Source organism: Misgurnus anguillicaudatus, chromosome 23 (assembly GCF_027580225.2).
Source record: "Misgurnus anguillicaudatus chromosome 23, ASM2758022v2, whole genome shotgun sequence".
In the NCBI taxonomy this organism is placed as follows: domain Eukaryota; kingdom Metazoa; phylum Chordata; class Actinopteri; order Cypriniformes; family Cobitidae; genus Misgurnus; species Misgurnus anguillicaudatus.
In genome coordinates this window covers 31,719,730-31,739,473 of record NC_073359.2, presented here as the reverse complement: position 1 = coordinate 31,739,473, position 19,744 = coordinate 31,719,730, and the positions used below count along the sequence as shown (strand labels likewise).

Below are 19,744 nucleotides of genomic sequence, written 5' to 3'. Positions count from 1 at the left end.
CCTGGGTCTTGAAGTTTGGTGTTAGCTTTCTTCTGCTAATTGTGGCAGTGTGTTTATAAAACACATCTGTTAAAGCAGAGGAAGATGAGAGAAGTGAAGTCTATAACTTATACTATGTTAATTAGTAAGAAAGTATAAGTCTTGGGATTCAATGATATCATAAAAAAGTAATCACTAAATATAAGTGTTTAATTTATGTTCTGTCAACCCTGTGAGGCTCCCATGAAATCCAACAGTGCTATATAAGTCCACATACCCTGAAGAGTTAAATATTGTTTACCCAAATCTAATCTGCGGTGTAAGTCAGACACACTGAGACATCAACAATCAGCCTATAAAACACAATCATGGTGACAATCAACAACAAAACTTCATGCCGCAATGCATGCTGGGTACCAGGATTGTAGAAAACTCATTCATAAATCCCATCATGCATTGCAACATGACAAAAATTAACCAACTTTCTTACCATTAACTGTCACCATTGTTGAGATTTGTATCAGAAATCATGAAGTCTCTCTTAAGCAAACAACAAACAACAACAACAAAAAAAAAACACTAAAGCATTACAGCAGTCTCATTCAATACAATGTCATTTGCATAGAGCTTTTCTATATGCCTGTTTCTTTATAATTAATTTGTGATTAAATGTTTCAATGATTTGTAGAGTAGAATATAATAAAAATAAACTGAGAAGGTCTGGAAGGTTTTCCCTCTACATGAAGCAATGAACAAGTGGTTTTACTAAAACATTGTTGCTATTGCTAAAAGAGGAGAGTTAGATCAGAGGAGATCAAAGGACAAATGCCTAACTAAAGGAAACACTAATCACAATAATGGTGACTTCAAATGAACTCATAACAAACACAAACTTAAGATTTAATGTGATACATTTTGTGATAAATGTCTATTTGACTTGTGAGACATCACATCAGAAAGAAGATTTGTCTACTAAATCACGCGTGTGGATGCTGGAATAGTTGAGCACTTGTATTTTGTTCTGACAGCTGTTTAGAAGTTAATGTTATCCAATTAGAAAATCACTCAGCAAGTGATCTTTTTATTTTAAAACGGAGATGCTGATAGAGAGGCAAACGTGAAAGCTTTTGGAGTCATACACCCAACAGTATTCATTTATTGCATTTAATAATTTGTCTTTATTATCTTAGTACTTTCTCCAGAAAACGAGTCATCAAAATAAAAACTTAGAGACAGGAAAATGTCCAAAATGTAATTGATTTGAATGACCAGCAGGTGTTCACCATTAATGTCTTAATCATCACTTCATTATCTCATTAACTTTAACACTGATTCAGAGTTATATTTTTAACACCAGCCTTTTTTAACACCGATCTTAGTGTGGATTATATAAACACCAAATAGTGTTGATTTAACACTGGTAGAGTTAATTTAACACTGGGGATTTTCCTGTGTATTTGATATTTTTCTTCAAGTTTTTTGCAAGAAGATTAGTTTGTTAACATTTTCATTTGCAAGTCAGGGTCTGCGGCAAAAACAATGTCAAAACAAGAGAGAGAGAGAGAGAGAGAGCTCTTGCTCTCTCACTTTGCACGTTGTTTTGCCAGTTTCGTAACATGCTCTCATGCAACTTTTGTCTTGTCAGGTGAAAAAAATAGCTTTGACATAGCAGACTTCTTCTGTGGAGGGATTTCTAAGGACTTCTGACAGCTAAGACCTGCAAAAATATTGAAACAATTATTAATAGTTAATACAATTCATTTTACACACACTTGAAATGGCTTAATTATTATTTCTTAATAAATACTTCATTAAACTACTTTTTCCCAGTAGGCTATACATATTTGTAGAGCCCGACCAATATGTTTTATTTTTTTGGGAGGAGGGGTGATGCCGATACAGATATTAGGGAGTAAAAAAGTCACCAATATTCATTGTGTGTATATTATAGTACAATATGTATATGTGTATTGTGCTATAATATACACACAAAGAATATTGTGACGTAATATCATACCATACAGTTAAATCTTTAGGCACACAAATTGTAAGTGTGCCCAAATGTTTGACTGGTACTGTACAATACACACTATACATTAACAGAATATATCATATAAATAAATACATTGTTTGCAATGATCACTCAAATGTGGTAATCAAACACTTATATTGACATGAGAAAAATATGTAATATAGACAGGGTATTTAACAATACACTTTATTATCCAAAATGAGTCTGACATTATAGCACCAAACAGTAAACTTCACTTATTATAAATAACTTATATAAAATATATAAATATAATAACTTATATAAAACAAATATATATAACTTGAATTATTTGCACAAGGAACAAGATTAACATTAATTGGAGTCGTTTTTTATTAGCTCGTGTTTAGCAACTCGCCCATAGACCATGACCTCAAAGTATTCAGGTCAGAAGCGGTTGAAACAAGTGGACAAAAGAGATGGTTTAAAACGGAAATGTGTCTCTGTCATGCACTGATCGACCAAAACTACAAAAAATGTTGTGGAAACACCACATAACTGGCCACGCCAGAACAAGAGACCACTGACTAAATAAAGTGAAAGAGTTGGCAGATGTCAATAACCAGTGTTCTGGGTACTGCAAACAATGGAGTGCATTTTGCTGGACAAACAAGTACTTAAACCATTTACAAGCATTTTATCATTTTATGTTGTGTAAAAAACTTTTATATTAGCTGCATATCTGGGGCATGTATGCACTGAAAAAAATGATATATTCAATTTACTAAATTTTTTTAAGGTAAGTGGTTGCAATCAATTTATTTAAGCTACAATTAAAAAAATAAAAAAATAAAATAAAAACTTTTGTTTAAATGTAGCTTAAATAATTTTTTTCAGTGTTCGTTAATATACATTATATCTGCAACAGGCTCATAATAAAATTGGCAAAACAATAAATGTGCATGGCCCTGATGTCATGCAAAATTCTTTGAATATAAATCTGAATATTTCACATTAATACACAGCTCACAGTTAAATCATAGTTTGATTTTATTTGTCAAACATTAAGTGGAAATATTGTCAAGGCAGCGGAGGAACATCCTGTCACACACAAAAAACCGACAAACACACACACTCTTCATATGCACAGAACCACAAACAGCCAGTAATAGTTAAACACAAACATATCCTTCCTGCTTAACAAAAGAACAAAGCCACATTTCTTTCCACATCAGGTGGTTAACCCAGAAACAAAGCTATTAAAGTGTCACAAGCATTCGGTGAAAAAATAATATATATATAATTAATAATATATATATAATAATATATATATATATATATATATATATATATTTTTTTACTATGACTTTTTATATTTTGTTCACAGTCTTTTTAATAATTGTATACAGCTGTCTATTAATATTATTTAATACATGATGAATGACCTGTAGTTTTGCTTATGAATATGATGATAGAGGGGTAACAGATTTTTGAGGGGGAGAGGGCAGATGTTTCAAATAATAAACACTATAATATTATGCACAAACACTGTTCAGGAAAAACTGTAAAGTTTTTTACATTATAACAAGTTAAAATAGTAACTAAATACATGTTACATACATGTTAACAAGCAGTAACTTCCACGAAACTGATACATCATCTGATCTTCATCATTATACACCTATGTTAATGAGCAATGGTTTTGGCAGTATTACAGATCTTGTGCCAATAAGTAGGGCTTTAGTAAAATCAGTCACCTCCTTCTGAAGTGTTTCTCACATAATTTTGTGAGGCTATGGTGCTGGATGAGGCTAAATTCTAATTAGCATATTTGTGATGTCATAAGCCCAATTTTGGCATCTTTACACTGGCTACCAGTCAAATATCACATACAATTTAAAATACTATTAATCGCCTACAAAGCCTTAAATGGCCTAGCACCTACATATCTTAGAAAATTAATTTCAGAATACAATCCACCGCGTACATTGCGATCGCAAAATTCTGGTCTCTTAACTATCCCTAGAATATCAAAAGTGTCTAAAGGTGGTAGATCCTCTTCCTACTTAGCCCCTAAGCTCTGGAATGATTTGCCAACTGAGTCGATCACTTTAAATCTAAATTTAAGACTTTTTTCTTTAACAAAACATTCACATAATTTGTCTAGTAAATTATACTTATCTTGCAATAGTTAGCTTGTATGGAACAAAGCATTCACATAACTCGTCTGGGTAATTTACTTATGCTGCAATAACTAGCCTGTCTGGAACCGAGCATATATTAAAACACAACACTGTGTGACACTTGCATTACATGCAAACGACCCCTACGCTAATAGGATTTTGTTTCTCTCTCTCTATCTTGTCCTCAAACCCGAAGACATTGAGACAACCAGACCCAGTTCCAGCTGCCGTGGAAGTCAACACACCACTAATCTGTTAAATCTCCTTATCTGTTTACATAACCGTTTACATCCCATGTAAATATATATATATAACATCAATAAATAAATATATATATTTATAATAAGGGTTTTTTCCTCCTAGGACTTTTTGTTCCTCCCAGAGGTTTTTCTCCTAGGGGTTTTTTTCAACCCCATGGAAGTCAGCTGACTTTGGCTTAACTTATCACCCTCTTGTATACGATACATTATTAATACGCTCACTTGTAAAGTTTATGCATAGCCGCTGTATTTTGCTACTTTTCTTGTCTGTCGATTTTTCTGTGTTTCCCCTGCTTCTTTTAATGTAAAGCTGCTTTGAAACAATTACCAATTGTGAAAAGCGCTACATAAATAAAATGTAATTGAATTGAATGACATCATATTGTGTTCAGACTAGTATTTGCACTTCAGATTTGTTTATATATTTTAGATATAAACAATAAAGATTGATCTCACCGCATTATGCATTTGTCTTCTATTGAATGTAGCATCTCCTTAACTCTTCTCCTCTTCATTGGTCTGAATGAACAACACAGAAAAATAAAAACATAAGAAACAGAAACTCTTAACTTGATCAGTTTTTTCACAAATGTATTGTTAGTATTTCTGACCACATTCAAGTCTCATAATCTTATGATGATCAAAGTTAAATTTTTGACATGATCTTACTCAATATTAAAGATATCAAGATTATATATTCTTGAATGTTCTTTACATTATGTAAGATGATTTTATGTAGAAAACTGCAAATAAAGAAAAGACTTTTGTCACATATTATTTATTAGTACTAGCTGACATTTAGCTTGTTGATGTGTTTTTCTGCGTTTCCTGTAGATGCAGAATAACAGAACTGCAACTACAATCATCACAATTCCAGGAACAACAGCAAACACAATTCGAGAGATCAGAATTATGTTATCTCCAGTGAGACCTGTAATGAATAACAAGACACATTAGTAATTGCATTCAATTTTAGATCATTGAATATCATTACTGCATATGAATCAGTCAGACTGATCTGAGATCAGCTCAGTAAACAAACACTAACATGTCTGACAGAGATGAGTGATGTTGAGATGTTGAGTTTGGTTTGTGATGGTATTGTTGAGTACACAGCTGTATGTGTTGTTATCATGATAATCTACCTCTAAAGAGAGTCTGATGTTGAGATCAGACACACTGATGATGGACAATAAACTGTTTCCTTTGTACCAGGACAGACTCACATCTCTCACATTCAACACTGAACACAATAACAACACTCTTTGTGAGGCCGATGAAGAGTTTTTTGGGCAGTTACTATAGATGACAGGAACATGCAGACGAGCTGGAAAACATGAAAGAATAAACAGAAATAAGAATCAAAGCAAATATTAATTAGCTATAAAAGTAAATAAATATATATAATTATTAAGCAAATCAAAAGTCTGGGCCTGTGGTCCCAAAACATCTTAAGACTATAAGTAGCTCTCAACTTGCTGATATAGAATAAACGCTTTAAAATAATGGGCACCAATACACAACATATGCTGGTCTTGCTTGTATGACCATGGTCTATGGTAGTTTCCCCAGCAGGGCTAATTTTGGAACGCATACATTTTTGCTCTAAGAGAATTCAACAAAGTGTTTTACCACTGAAACTAGCTCCTAAATCTGTGAAAAGTTGAGGGTATTTAAGAGGAATCCTAAGTTATCAGGGTTTTTCTGCAAAAAGAATTTGTAGACGGACCACTGGCATTAAGCCACTGTGGTGGCGCTGTTTCGTTATTAGCACAGTAACATTGCAATCGCGTTTGCGTAATGACTAAAATTAATGATTCTTTTACACTCATTTGTTTTAATGAACAGGAGAAAAAAAATCAGTCACCAAGTGAATCAATCAGAGACCATATGTTTCATCCCTAATAGTCTGATGGTGATCTTTTCTTCGGTTCAACTCTGTTTGATCTGATGTCATAAATCAAAATGGCAACCGCAGCCGCCGGTTTTCTACCGTAAAATGTACGGTTTATTTTTAACAGTGCAGTGAGTAAACCACAAAATTGAGGGCATTAAAGGAATTCTTGCTGTTTGTTAAATGTAAAGTTAATTCTTGTCTTTATCTTTCACCTTTTTAGAGGTGTTAGTGAGACCAGCAGGGGGTGCTCACCCTGTTGTCTTTGTGGGTCCTAACACCCCAGTATAGTGACGGGGACACTATACGGTCAAAAGTCCTTCGGATCAGACGTTTAACTTAGGTGACTCTTTGTGGTCGTTAAAAATCCCAGGATGTAATTCGAAAAAGAGTAGGGGTGTGCCCCGCCATTCTGGCCAAACTTACCCATTGTCCTACTAATCATCCCCATATATACTAATTGTCTATATCACTCGGTCTCCTCTCCACTAATAAGTTGGTGTGTGTTGGGCATTCTGGCGCAATATGGCTGGCGTCGCATCATCCAGGTGGTGGTTCAGGAGATTCCCCCGTTCATATGTAAAGCGCTTTGAGTACTGAGAAAAGCGCTATATAAATGTAAGGTATTATTATTATTATTAAAAACGTTCTGATTGGCCCGTCTTACTGGTTACTGTCTGTCTTACTGGTAAATTTGGAGCACTGATTTACCGGAAAGGTTCTGTTCACACATGGGCTGTAAATTGCAATTTACCAGTAAATTACCAGTAAAGACGGTATGTGTGAAAGGGACTGTTAGTGATTAATGTCTTAAGTCATTTTGAATCATAAATAAAATAGATTTTAACCTGGAATGGCAAATTAAGTGCATAAAATTATTTATATTCTCTCCCAAACACTAATAAATTGGTTTACACTGATAAGTAATAGTTAATATATCAAAAGAATCTTTACTCACCATATAAAGTAACATTGAATAGGTAAGTGCTCATTCTGTTGCTTCTGATGTTTAATTGATAAATTCCAGCATGTTGAGTTGTGACGTTTAAGATGGTGAGATCTCCAGTCTGAGTGTTCAGCTTCAGTCTGTCCCTGAATCTCCCATCAAGAACATCATCATATATTGAGACTCTATTGGCCTCTTTATTGACCTCAGCTATACGAATCTGTTGAAGTCCAAATCTCCACTCAATCACATCTTTACTCTGTATCTCAGTAAGATTACTGTGTAGAGTAACAGAATCTCCCTCCATCACTGACACTGACTTCACTTCATCACCAAACACACCTGAAGAACACAAACAGATTAACACACATTAAATTATTCAGTCAATTTAAGTTCGTCTATTAAAGCTTGAAAATTTAGCAGTAGTTTTAAAGGCCTCTAACGTAGGTGTTTTAAGCAATATAAAAATCTCTGGTTTCCTTAGAATGTGTCTGTAAAGTTTCAGTTCAAAATACACCCCAAATCTTTCATTATACAATGTTGAACATAGCCATTTGTGGCTGCAATGAAAAATGTGCTGTTTTGTGTGTGTTTCTTTAAAGGACAAGTTTGGTATTTTACACTTAAAGCCCTGTTTTCAAATTGTTTAAGATGAAATAGGACGGTTTTGACTGAAATTTCGACATACGTATGTGGCTGCCCCGAGAATTTTCAGGTATTTGTTGTATCACCTCCCACCTCTATAATGGCTATATAGGTGCACTGGAACAATCCTTCCTAAAATGCCTTAAACTTTCATTTACAAAGACGTGAAACTCACCAAGTGGTCAGGGGTGTTCACTGATATGCTCACACAAAAATCGCTGCAAAAGATGCTTTCCACATAAAGCCTAGCACTGCCAGAACCCTGCCACCATGACTAAATACAAATACAGCACCAGACTCCAAGCCAGGATCCTGACAGTACCCCTCCCTCAAGGGACCCAACCTGGCATCCCAAAAGGGAACACACAAGACAAGAAAAACATGACAGATAAACAAGAAGGCATGACTATGAACACATCAAAATATAAAATAACAAAAGGTGCTGAAAAAAACAAGATAAAATAATACAAAACTAAATCAGACACACGAGTCCACAGGATATTCTAGACAATACAGTCCAAGGGGGTGCGGGGCGAGGGCGCAGCTTTGGCCACGCAGACCTCACTGGCTTCGGCTGCTCAGTTTCTGGCAGCGCGGGACGGGTCGACGGCGCGGGCTGGAAGGCAACGGGCAGAGGAGTAGCAAGTGAGGTGGCGGACTCGGGACCGGGCATCCTGTTAACAGGCCCCAGTGTTTCCTCTAGGATTTTTTCCAGCTGTGGCGGCAGGGGGCGCCCATGATGATTATAAATGTACATTTTTTTTTATGTAGAATATAGGCTACAGTAAACTAACATGTTTTTTTTATCATTTTCATGCTGTCATTTACTTTTCCTTATATTTATAGCATATTGCTTTTCTATGTTTGATCTAAACCATATTTTCTTAAAAATACGTTATATAGCTAGTTGGGATATTTCATTGTAGTTTTAATGTAGTGTGCATGCAAGTTCGTGCTCATGTTTAGCGTTACAGAGCTGTTGCAAAGTCACGCACAGTCCTGTTTGATAATCCGCACCGCTGTGATTGACCGAACACCCGACCAGTTATCCGACATCATCAGTTATCCGACCCGGTCTCACGCAAATCGCGCAGCTAAATAGAAACCTTTAACGGTCTTCAGACAGATCTTAAACACAAATAAGCACGGGCCATTTAAAAACGAGTCGAATTTTGGTCTTGGATGTTAGACCCGCATTTTACTCTTGTCTATTGAGTCCCGACCTGCATCTACAACGCAAATGACACGTGAATAGCCTATTATTACACCCGTTACATCCAATATTATGCGGTTCACCCGCAGGTACCCCAACCCTGCCGTTTCGTCTGAAAACAGATAAAACAGTCTTCCCAGCTAACAGAAAAAAGTTCTAAGAACGTTCCCTGAAAGTTTTTAACGTTCCCAAAAACGTTCTGCCAACGTTAAAAGTGTCCGGTTTTCTTGGCGTTCTGGGAGCGTTTTTGTGTTGTCTCAGCGTTGGAGGAATGTTGCATTTTGCCATTTTTAGACGTTGTGACGGTGTCGTGTTTTGATGTTCACACAGTGTTTGAAACAACAGCTGTTTATTATATTGCCTTGTTTAATTGTTATGTAAATGATAGAGAAACATTGCATTTTATTATATTTATTTTTTATATTTATATTATTCTATTATATTTATTATATATTATGTATTTATTGTGTGTTATATATCTATTATATGTGGGTTTGGATGTTGATGTTTTGTTTAATTTTGGGTCGCCATTGTTGTGATTGGTGTTCGTTTTGGTTGGGCTCTTGAGCCTTGTCTTTTGCTTGCTGGTTTTTTCCCTGGTTGTGTTAACTTTTTGTTAATACACCACATTTGTTAAGAACATGTCAAGTTAATAGTGCAACTCTGCGGTGTGGTGGCCGGCACACAATGGCAAAAAATCATTCCTAATTAATTTACTAATCAAAAGTTTATTTTCTGTCAAAAATGTAAATGAGATCCAGCGCTTTCACAGCAGTTTGTCATTAAGGAGTTTTAGAAACTTTGGACAAAAAACATCCGCTATTCAATTGGGACGCACAAACATCAAGAACCAGACCACGAATCCCAACCACGGCGACAATTAAATGAAAAACTTCATGCTGCAATGCATGCTGGGTATTAACAAATTACAAATCTCATTCAGGACTCCCAGCATGCACTGCAGCATGGATAAATAAAGATTTTTTTTCCAATTTTCTTTGTCACCATGGTTGAGATTCATAGTCTGATTCTTGATGTTTATGCGTCCCAATTATACAGCAGATATTTTTTGTCCAAAGTTTCTTAATCTCCTTAATGACAAACTGCTCTGAAAGTGCTGGATCTCATTTACATTATTGACAGAAAATAAACTTTTGATTAGTAAATTAATTAGGAATGATTTTTTATCATTATGTACCAACCACCACACCACAGAATTACACTACTAACTTAACATGTTCATAACAAATGTGGTGTATTAACAAAAGGTTGACACAGCCAGGGAAAAAACTAGCAAGCAAAGGACAAGGCTCAAGAGCCCAACTAAAATGAACACTAATCACAATAATGGTGACTTAAAATTAAACAAAACATCAACATCTAAACTTACATATAATAGATATATAATATATAATAAATATATAATATATAATAAATATAATAGAATAATATAAATATAAAAAATAAATATAATAAAATGCAATGTTTCTCTATCATTTACATAACAATCAAAGAAGTCAATATAATAAACAGTTGTTGTTTTAAACATTGTGTGACTGTGAACATTAAAACATGACATTGTCATAACGTTTAAAAATGGTCAAATGTAACATTCCTCTAACGTTGAGACAACACAAAAACGTTCTTAGAACGTCAAGAAAACTGGACACTTTTAACGTTGGCAGAACGTTTTTGGGAACGTTAAAAACTTTCAGGGAACGTTCTTAGAACTTTTTTCTGTTAGCTGGGTTACAGTCTGCCTCAAGTTTTATTACCAACGTTCTTCTCTTCCCACGGGAATAATGTAAGTTTCCTTACAAACAGATTCGACTATTAATGTCTTTCAGTCGCATATGAGCAGTATTCAGTATTTAGATTTTTGTTTTTGGACAAATATCTTAACATTTAATGTGTAACTTAATGTGAGTGTCGAAGAACGGAAGATTGACAGCTGAGCGGTCAGCAGCGCGCTGCGCTTGTAGTCTATATTCTGAATAACTAATGACCTGATAAGTTGATTATATGAGTACAGTGATTACAAATGAATGTCCAAAAAACTCCTAATATGTTAAATCGAAAGTTTAATCATGTCTTTTCTCGCAGCCCTGCGCTGCGTCCGTGTATATGCGCCGGTGAACATCATATGCGTGATTACCTTGCACCTTAAATTACCCTAAATTTATAGTCATAAAGATACAAGTAAAACAACATTCGAAACTTCAAATGATGTATTTTTATTTGTGTAAACTCACAATAAGGAGAAAAGCTTGTGCTTATTTAAAATCATTAAAAACATGACGTGCCTTCGATCTGCTGCTTTGGTTTTAGAGAGTCACAAAAAAGAACTAACTCAAATACTTTTTTATTCGTTTTGTCAATTTAATAATTATTTAAGTGTAGCGTATTTCGTATAGGCTTATTTATTTTATTATTATTTCTCAAAACAGAGACGTAGCCTAATCATCATCTGTTGATTTAAATCTATTTGTGCATGAAACTAAACCCAGGGAGGAAATTATAGGATATTTTAGGAGATTTATTTATAAACGAGTGAACGCGAATCCAGAAAATAATTTATTTCTAAGACAGCCAGTCTGGCAGGTCGGACATTTCGGTAGCTTTATTTTGCGAGCTGCCGCTGTGGGTTTTGTCTAGAAGGGATACAGAAAATGCCGAAAAGTTAAGGATTAGATTTGGAGGTAGGATTATTAGGATGAAAACAGCGGCTCTAGTCTGGCTAAATAAGATACAAATACATCCTACAATCGTGTGAATTTTGTGTTTAGAGTTGGGTTTGGGTGAAGGATTAGGATAAAACAGTGCGCATCTGGCGAGATTTCGTTTGCTGTATCCCTTCTATCCACAACCGCAGGCGTGGCGGGGATGTTTTATGCGCGGCGGCCCGCCACGGTAGAATGTATATAGCGGAAACACTGGGCCCAAACATGACGGTGGCCAATCCAAGAAACTGGCTGAGCACGGCGGCAACCTGTAGACTGGATCCGGCAGGTTGATGGCTCTCCAGAGATCAGCGAAGAGTGCTGAATGTACTTGCCCCCTCAGCCAGTACGGAACTGGGCATACTGCAATGGGCAGAAAAACCCAAGCAGGAGGTGTAGTAGCTGACCCCAACACCGTTGCTGGGTTCAGTTCTGGCAGGTTCATTCTGTGAGGAACAGGTGAGGAACAGCGGCCTTCTATGGTCAAACCTCTAGCAGCGGACCAAGCCTGGTTCGATTGTGATCGTGGGCCCGCATGATTATTAAAAATAATTTAATAATTTCCAAAGCGACATATGTAGCCGAACGAACAGATGCAATAGCAAGTAGGGCTAAATTTAGAATAACCAAACATCCACCCAAATTCTGCAACTGTTAAAAGTAATTATCAATCCGATTTATATTAAAGGAACAGTATGTAAGAAATGTATATAAATTAATCATAAAATGGCCTTGATATGTCACTAGACATTAAGAAATCATTTTCATTTCAAATACTTGTATCACTGACAACAGTGGTCTGGCCAGGATATTGTCATTTAAAAAGTGGAGTTGCAGCCCTCAACTGATGTTTATGTTGTCATGTTGTGAACTGGCCACCAGTTGTGTGATTGCAGTACCAGTTTTAGCCACAAGTTTTGTGATTGCAATACCAGTTTTGGCCACAATCCTACTGTTCCTTTAACTTTATCTTTGGAGTCAGATAATAATACCAAATTGCGTAATGCCAAAACGTCATCTGCAAGCGATGGAAAAGACCGAACGCGCTAGAATCTTTCGCCATGCCGTTGGTTACCGTCATTGGGCCTACAGATGGATGGGGATTATATCTATTCCCTTTACACACATGAATATGCTTTGATCTAAACCACTCCATTGTAGCTCTGGCTGTATGTTTAGGGTCATTGTCTTGCTGGAAGGTGAACCTTCGCCCCAGTCTCAAGTTTTTTGCAGACTCTAACAGGTTTTCATCTAAGATTGCCCTGTCTTTGGCTCCATCCATCTTCCCATCAACTCTGACCAACGTCCCTGTCCCTGCAGAAGAAAGGCATCCCCACAACATGATGTTGCCGCCACCATGGATGGTGTTTGTGCAGTGTTAGGTTTCCGCCACACATAACATTTTGAATTTAGGCCCAAAAGTTAAATTTTGGTCTCATCTGACAAGAGCACCTTTATCCACATGCGTGCTGTGTCTCCCACATGGCTTGTCGCAAACTGCAAACAGGATTTCTTATTGCTTGCTTTCTTCTTGCCACTCTTCTATAAAGACCAGATTTGTGGAGTGCACGACTAATAGTTGTCCTGTGAAAAGATTCTCCCACCTGAGCTGTGGATCTCTGCAGCTTGTCCAGGGTTACCATGGGCCTCTAGAATGCTTCTCTGATTAATGCTCTCCTTGCACTGCCTGTCAGTTTAGGAGGACTGCCATGTCTTGGTAGGCTTGCAGTTGTGCCATACTCTTTCCATTTCCAGATGATGGATGGTACAGTGCTCTGTGAGATGTTCAAGGCTTGGGATATTAATTTATATCCTAACCCTGCTTTAAACTTCTCCACATCTTTATGACTGACCAGTCTGGTGTGTCCTTTCGTCTTCATGATTGCGTTTGTTTACAAATAATCTCCAACACTGCAAAAAATGACTTTCTTACTTAGTATTTTTGTCTTGTTTTCAGTAGAAATATCTAAAAATTCTTAAATTAAGATGCTTTTTCTTGATGAGCAAAATTACCTAAGTAAATAAGTCTAGTTTTAAGATAAATAATAAAAAAATTGTAAAATTGTACTTAAAACAAGCAAAATTATCTGCCAATTGGGTGAGAATTTTTTTTTAAAATAAGATTTCTTTTTCTTAACCCCTTAATTCAAGTAAAATTTTCTCACCCCATTGGCAGTTATTTTTGCTTGTTTTAAGCACAAATTGACTTACATTGTATATTTTTTGTCTAAAAACTAGTATTATCTTCTTAGGTCATTTTGCTTATCAAGAAAAGACAATTTTTAGATATTTCTACTGAAAACAAGACAAAAATACTAAGTAATAAAGTCATTTTTGCAGTGAATACACTTCAGAGGGCTTCAGAGAACAGCTGTATTTATACTGAGATTAAATTACACACAGGTGCACTTTATTTATTAATTATGTGACTTCTGAAGGCAGTTGGTTTTACTGAATTTTAGTTAGGGGTATCGGAGTAAAGGGGGTTGATTACAAATGCATGCCACACTTTTCAGATATTTATTTGAAAAAAAAAGAAATTAGACACCATTTATCATTTTCATTCCACTTTACAAGTTTGTGCCACTTTGTTTTGGTTTATTTCGTAAAATCCCAGTAAAATACACTTTTCTTTGTTGTTGTAACATGTCAAAATGTGGAAAAGTTCAGTGGGTATGAATATGTTTGCAAGGCATTGTATCTCTGTCTAAAACGTGTTTTTATAGATCAAAATTTTATAATAGGATACATCACTTGTATGAAAGAGGCCCCTGGAATACATCTGGAGTGTAACATCTGTTTTACATACCTATTAAATCAAAAACATCTTGCAGACATCTTCAATATGTCTTTATGACATCTAGAAAATGCCTCAGAGAAATTGAAAGTTGAATCTAGAATATATGAGCAAACAATCAAAAATAATACATCAAATAGACGTTTTCGAGATGTATGTACACTGTAAAAAATTCTGTAGAAATTACAGTATTACTGGGTATTACTGGCAACTAGCTGCCAGTAACTTACTGTAGATTTTATATTTATGTTATTTACTTGCAACAGTTTGTTTAAAGTTAAATGAACATTACACATTTTCAGTCTTTATCTTCTACAGTAAGTTACTGGCAACCAGCTGCATAATTACAGCAATTTTTTTACAGTGTATGCTATCAGGGAGGGCTCGCCAGTCGCACCAACCTCAAAATGACAAAACCACACTAGTTCTAAACCAGCACCTGGTTCTTTCTGGTGAACAAGGGGCATAAGACACAACGCATTAGATCTTGCAGTGATCATCTTTGTGAGCGACCTTATTAGAGACATGCTAACATCTCCAACACCGCACAGAAATGCCATAGCACCAGAAATAAAAGTAACCACTAACTACATCAACTGGGAAAAAATGCAACTATGCAGCAGAGATGGTTTGGGTGTTAAAGACTTCTATAAGACAAGTGATCACACAAATTTACAGAAGCTCGTGTTGCGGTTTATTCACATACCAACATGATTTTGTAACCTTTAAGTTACAGCATGAAAAACTATTTCTTATTTTAGTGCATTTATTTCATATATTCACAAACAATGATATTTATTAGAAATGCATACTGAAAGCAGTATTTAGATAAATATAATTTTTGCTTATATAATTTATACAAGTTTACAGACATAAATGCAGATGTATTATATCAGACATTTAAAAAAAAGTCCATATCTAAGTATCAGATCATTATTATTCTGGATTAACTGCTCCTAAATATGATATAAAATATGTTAATAACTCACCTGTCAGACAGCAGAAACACAAAGAGAAATAAACAAACATGAGAACAATTTTCTTCATCAGGTGTTGTGTTGTTGTCTGCAGTGAATGAGATGAAGACGTCTCTGTGAGCTCTCTCTTAGTCTTCATGTGCTTCATACTTTCAGTTTAGCGTGTGTGTGTGTCTGGTTGTGTGTGCGCTTGTGTGTATGTGGTTTACGTGGACATGAATAGTGTATAATGACATGTTTACTATACTATAACCATGGTTTGCGGGGACACAGGAAGTGTCCCTATAAAATGAACAGCAAAAAAACATACTAAATTGTAATTTTTCATAGAAGACTGGCAACAGGTTTTTGTGACATTGGGGTTAAGGACTGAGGACTGGAATAGAATATAACAGTTTGTATAGTAGAAAATGCATTGCGTCTATGGAATTGTCCCGGTAAACCCCAAACCACATATGCCAACGTGTGTGTGTGTGTGTGTGTGTGTGTGTGTGTGTGTGTGTGTGTGTGTGTGTGTGCGTGTGCGTGTGCGTGTGCGTGTGTGAAGAGCACAAGATTACATTACACACAATGTAAAGTCATTTTTATCTTCTTACAGTCTTTCAAATTTCAGTTGTATTAAATCTTAAGAACCTATTGGTGGGGCAGTTGTAGCGAGTTCATTGGGATAGGTTAAATGCAGAGGTCACATTTCAAGTATGCGTTGACGAGCTTGTCACTTTCACTATTTAATGTTGTACAGCAGATAAATAAAGCTTTACATTTTAAAACTGATGGTTAAATGAAAATAATTTAATTTCTGTAGTTATTATTAGTTTTTCTGTTAAGAATATGATCTCACTCCAGGACAGTAGTGGCGGCCGCCATAATTCTCCCGCCAAAATTTAAAAAAGAAGAAGTACCATTATTCACTACATTACAAGCTCTTCAGCTGTGTCCAAAACCGCTCCCTATCCACTATATAGTGTACTTGTTGGGTGTCGGCCATTCCCTACATTTGTTCACTACTTTTTATTCGTTCACCCACAATGCACTCTGATTTTGAGGGTACATTCAATGTACACTCGCTCACACACTATTTCCCATGAAACAATGGCAGACAAACGCGTAACTGGAATCAGCTAAAAGATACTGACAGTAAACACCAAAAATTTACATTTATACACACTGTGATTGGCTGTTGGCCACGCTTCAGACAAGCCTTCCGGCAACCCCCTTTAATGCGTTGAAGCAACTGCCATGTGATTGGTTAATTAGCCCTAATAAGTCCCTTGGGTCAATCTTACCCTCAAGCCACTTTTCTTTAGTTTAAAAACATGGTTCCCTTCATCACAGTGGAATAAGATTTTGTGACTTTTCCAGATTATCTGTCAAGATTCATATAAAAAAACTGGGCTTGATTCAGCCGTTTTAAAGATGTGTAAAAAAATTACCAAAAGAGTCCCTTTGGGGGCAAAAATGACCCCAATTGAAAAGAATGGGAAATGCAAAAAAATCCTTTTTTCCCACCTTTTATTTGTCAAAAAATCAATGCATCCAGAATAAATCTGAAAATTTTAACAAAGAAAGGTAGGCCTGGTACTAGAGCACAAATGCAATATAGAAAAGACATGCTCAATCACACACACAAACAGACACACACACACACACACACACACACACAAACACAAACACACAAAGGTATAATTGCCACAGAGAGAGAGATACAGAATTTGTCAAAAAACAGCCACAGATGCAAAACAAAGATGTAAAATACTCACACAGGTGTTTGCGTGCAAACACACACACACACACACACACACACACACACACACACACACACACACACACACACACACACACACACGAGCGCACATACACAAACATACACACGCACGCACAAACACACACTCTACTATTTGAAATAATATTTATTTTTAATGTCCTTTCTAATGTTTATATAAACATAAATTCACAAAATGTATTACTAAAGTAGTGATGTGAGCAGTTGGCCACATCCAGTAAAATGAATGGGTCTCTATGGGCCTCTGCTGGTCGAAATGATTTATTTCCTATTCTTTTATGTTTTTTTCTAAACACCAAATGGCCAAATTCAACACATAACATCTCAATACCTAAAAACAAATTAAATAAAATTTTGATAATAATTTATGTGAATTTTTCATTAAAAAATATATTTTTCAGGCAAGCTAATGGTGTTGTTGAGCAATTGAGTGGTAAACGAGTAAAAATACTTCATATCTCCCAAAACACAGCATTAATGTATAGATGGGAAGTAAACAAAAAAATGTTATATTATTTGTCATTCAAATAGAAAAATCCCGCACACTATCCACTTGCAAAAATAGAAAAATGTATTGCAACGTTTCGATCTTTCGATCTTCTTCAGGCATCAAACATCTATTAAATACATATGTCACTTCCGTGTATTTTAAAAGGTTATCTTGACCAATCACATTATCAAGGTCAAAACTAAACCAATCACAGTGAGCAATAAAAAATCATCATAAACTCATCACAACCAATCACAGTGAATGGAAAAATACATCATCAAAAACTCATCACATTTCAATAAATGGTAGAGGTAATAGACTCATCATATCACAATGAATAATAGAATATAATCTCATAAACTCGTCATATCACAGTAGATCGTAGAACACATCCTCAAAAAAAGTCAATGAATGGTAGAACACATCATCATACAGTCAACATCATAATAAGTAATATTTCCTCATACATTTTAGAGAAATATGAAATTATAACATTACATTATAGATTGCCTCATCATTCATCCTGAAAGGAGATAATGTGTTTAAAGTGAAAATCCGAAAAAGTTCTCGTCTCTGTAGGAGCAATTCAATGTTTCCGCCTCTAGGTGGCATTCTGACTACCTCTATCCCACAAAACCGTAAGTTTGACACATCATGATTATGTGATGAAAAAGTGTGCCGCCACTGGATAATTTAAATCTTTTCTCCTGATGGTGCTCTTATGTTCACTGATTCTTTGCTTTAGTTGACGTGAAGTTGTGCCAACATACCCCAGTCTGCAAGGACAACGAATCTAATACACAACATGTGTAGAGACACAGGTGATCACAGACTTAATCATGAATTTTTTTCCCGTTCTGGGATGACAAAAGAATGATGTTTTGGTTGTATTGTTACATTGAGCGCAATTACCACACCGATAATTGCCACTTGGTAAGGGACTCAATAATCTTTGTGACGGAATGGGAGTATCACCTTGAAATCGTGCATGAACTAAAAGATCTTTTAAATTTTTTGCCCGTTTATATACAATCAGTGGAGGATGTTGAAAAATGTTTTGAGAAATGTTATGTCTTTAATTCTGTAACCAATCCTTTCTATTCTCGTATCATTAAATGGTACAGGTACCCAGCTAGAAATAAAAAGTTCTAAGAACGTTCCCTGAAAGTTCCCGAATGTTCCCAAAAACATTCTGCCAACGTTAAAAGCGGCTAGTTTTTTTTAAGTTCTAGGAACGTTTCTGTTGTCTGAACGTTAGAGTAATGTTACATTTTACCATTTTAAACGTTATGACAATGTCATGTTTTAATGTTCAAACAATGTTTAAAACAACAGCTGTTTATTATATTGACTTGTTTAATTGTTATGTAAATGATAGATAAACATTGCATTTTATTATTTTATAAAACATTATTTCTGTATGCAGTAAATATATTGCTGTAGAAAACTCAATTCACTTACTAGGTTTAGATGTTGATGTTTGTTTCATTTTAAGTCACCCTTATTGTGATTAGTGTTTGTTTTAGTTGGTCTCTTGACACTTGACATTTTGCTTGCTAGTTTTTTCCTGGTTGTGTTAACTTTGTGTTAATGCACCACATTTGTTATGACCATGCCAAGTTAATAGTGTTATTCTGCGGTTGTTGGTACATAATGGTAAAGATCATCACCTAATTCATTTACTAATCAAAACTTTATTTTCTGTCAAAAATGTAAATGAGATCCAGCACTTTCACAGCATTTTGTCATTAAGGAGTTTTAGAAACTTTGGACAAAAAACATCCGCTGCACAACTGGGATGCACAAACATCAAGAATCAGACCACGAATCTCAACCATGGTGACAATCAAATGAAAAACTTCATGCT

The 19,744-nt window shown here is 35.4% G+C and overlaps 1 protein-coding gene across 1 annotated transcript in view; it reads right to left on the bottom strand.

Moving 5' to 3' along the window:
- LOC141359458 (uncharacterized) overlaps nt 1-15,700 on the bottom strand; it is an 86,954-nt gene extending 71,254 nt beyond the window's left edge. Inside the window, exons 1-2 of the mRNA XM_073861946.1 lie at nt 15,617-15,700; nt 7,265-7,594 (exon numbers count right to left, since the gene is read on the bottom strand). Of these exons, the coding sequence (XP_073718047.1) occupies nt 7,265-7,594; nt 15,617-15,674 (388 nt within the window). The 5' untranslated portion in view covers nt 15,675-15,700. The remainder of the gene's footprint in view (nt 1-7,264; nt 7,595-15,616) is intronic.
- Nucleotides 15,701-19,744: the final 4,044 nt, after the last annotated feature.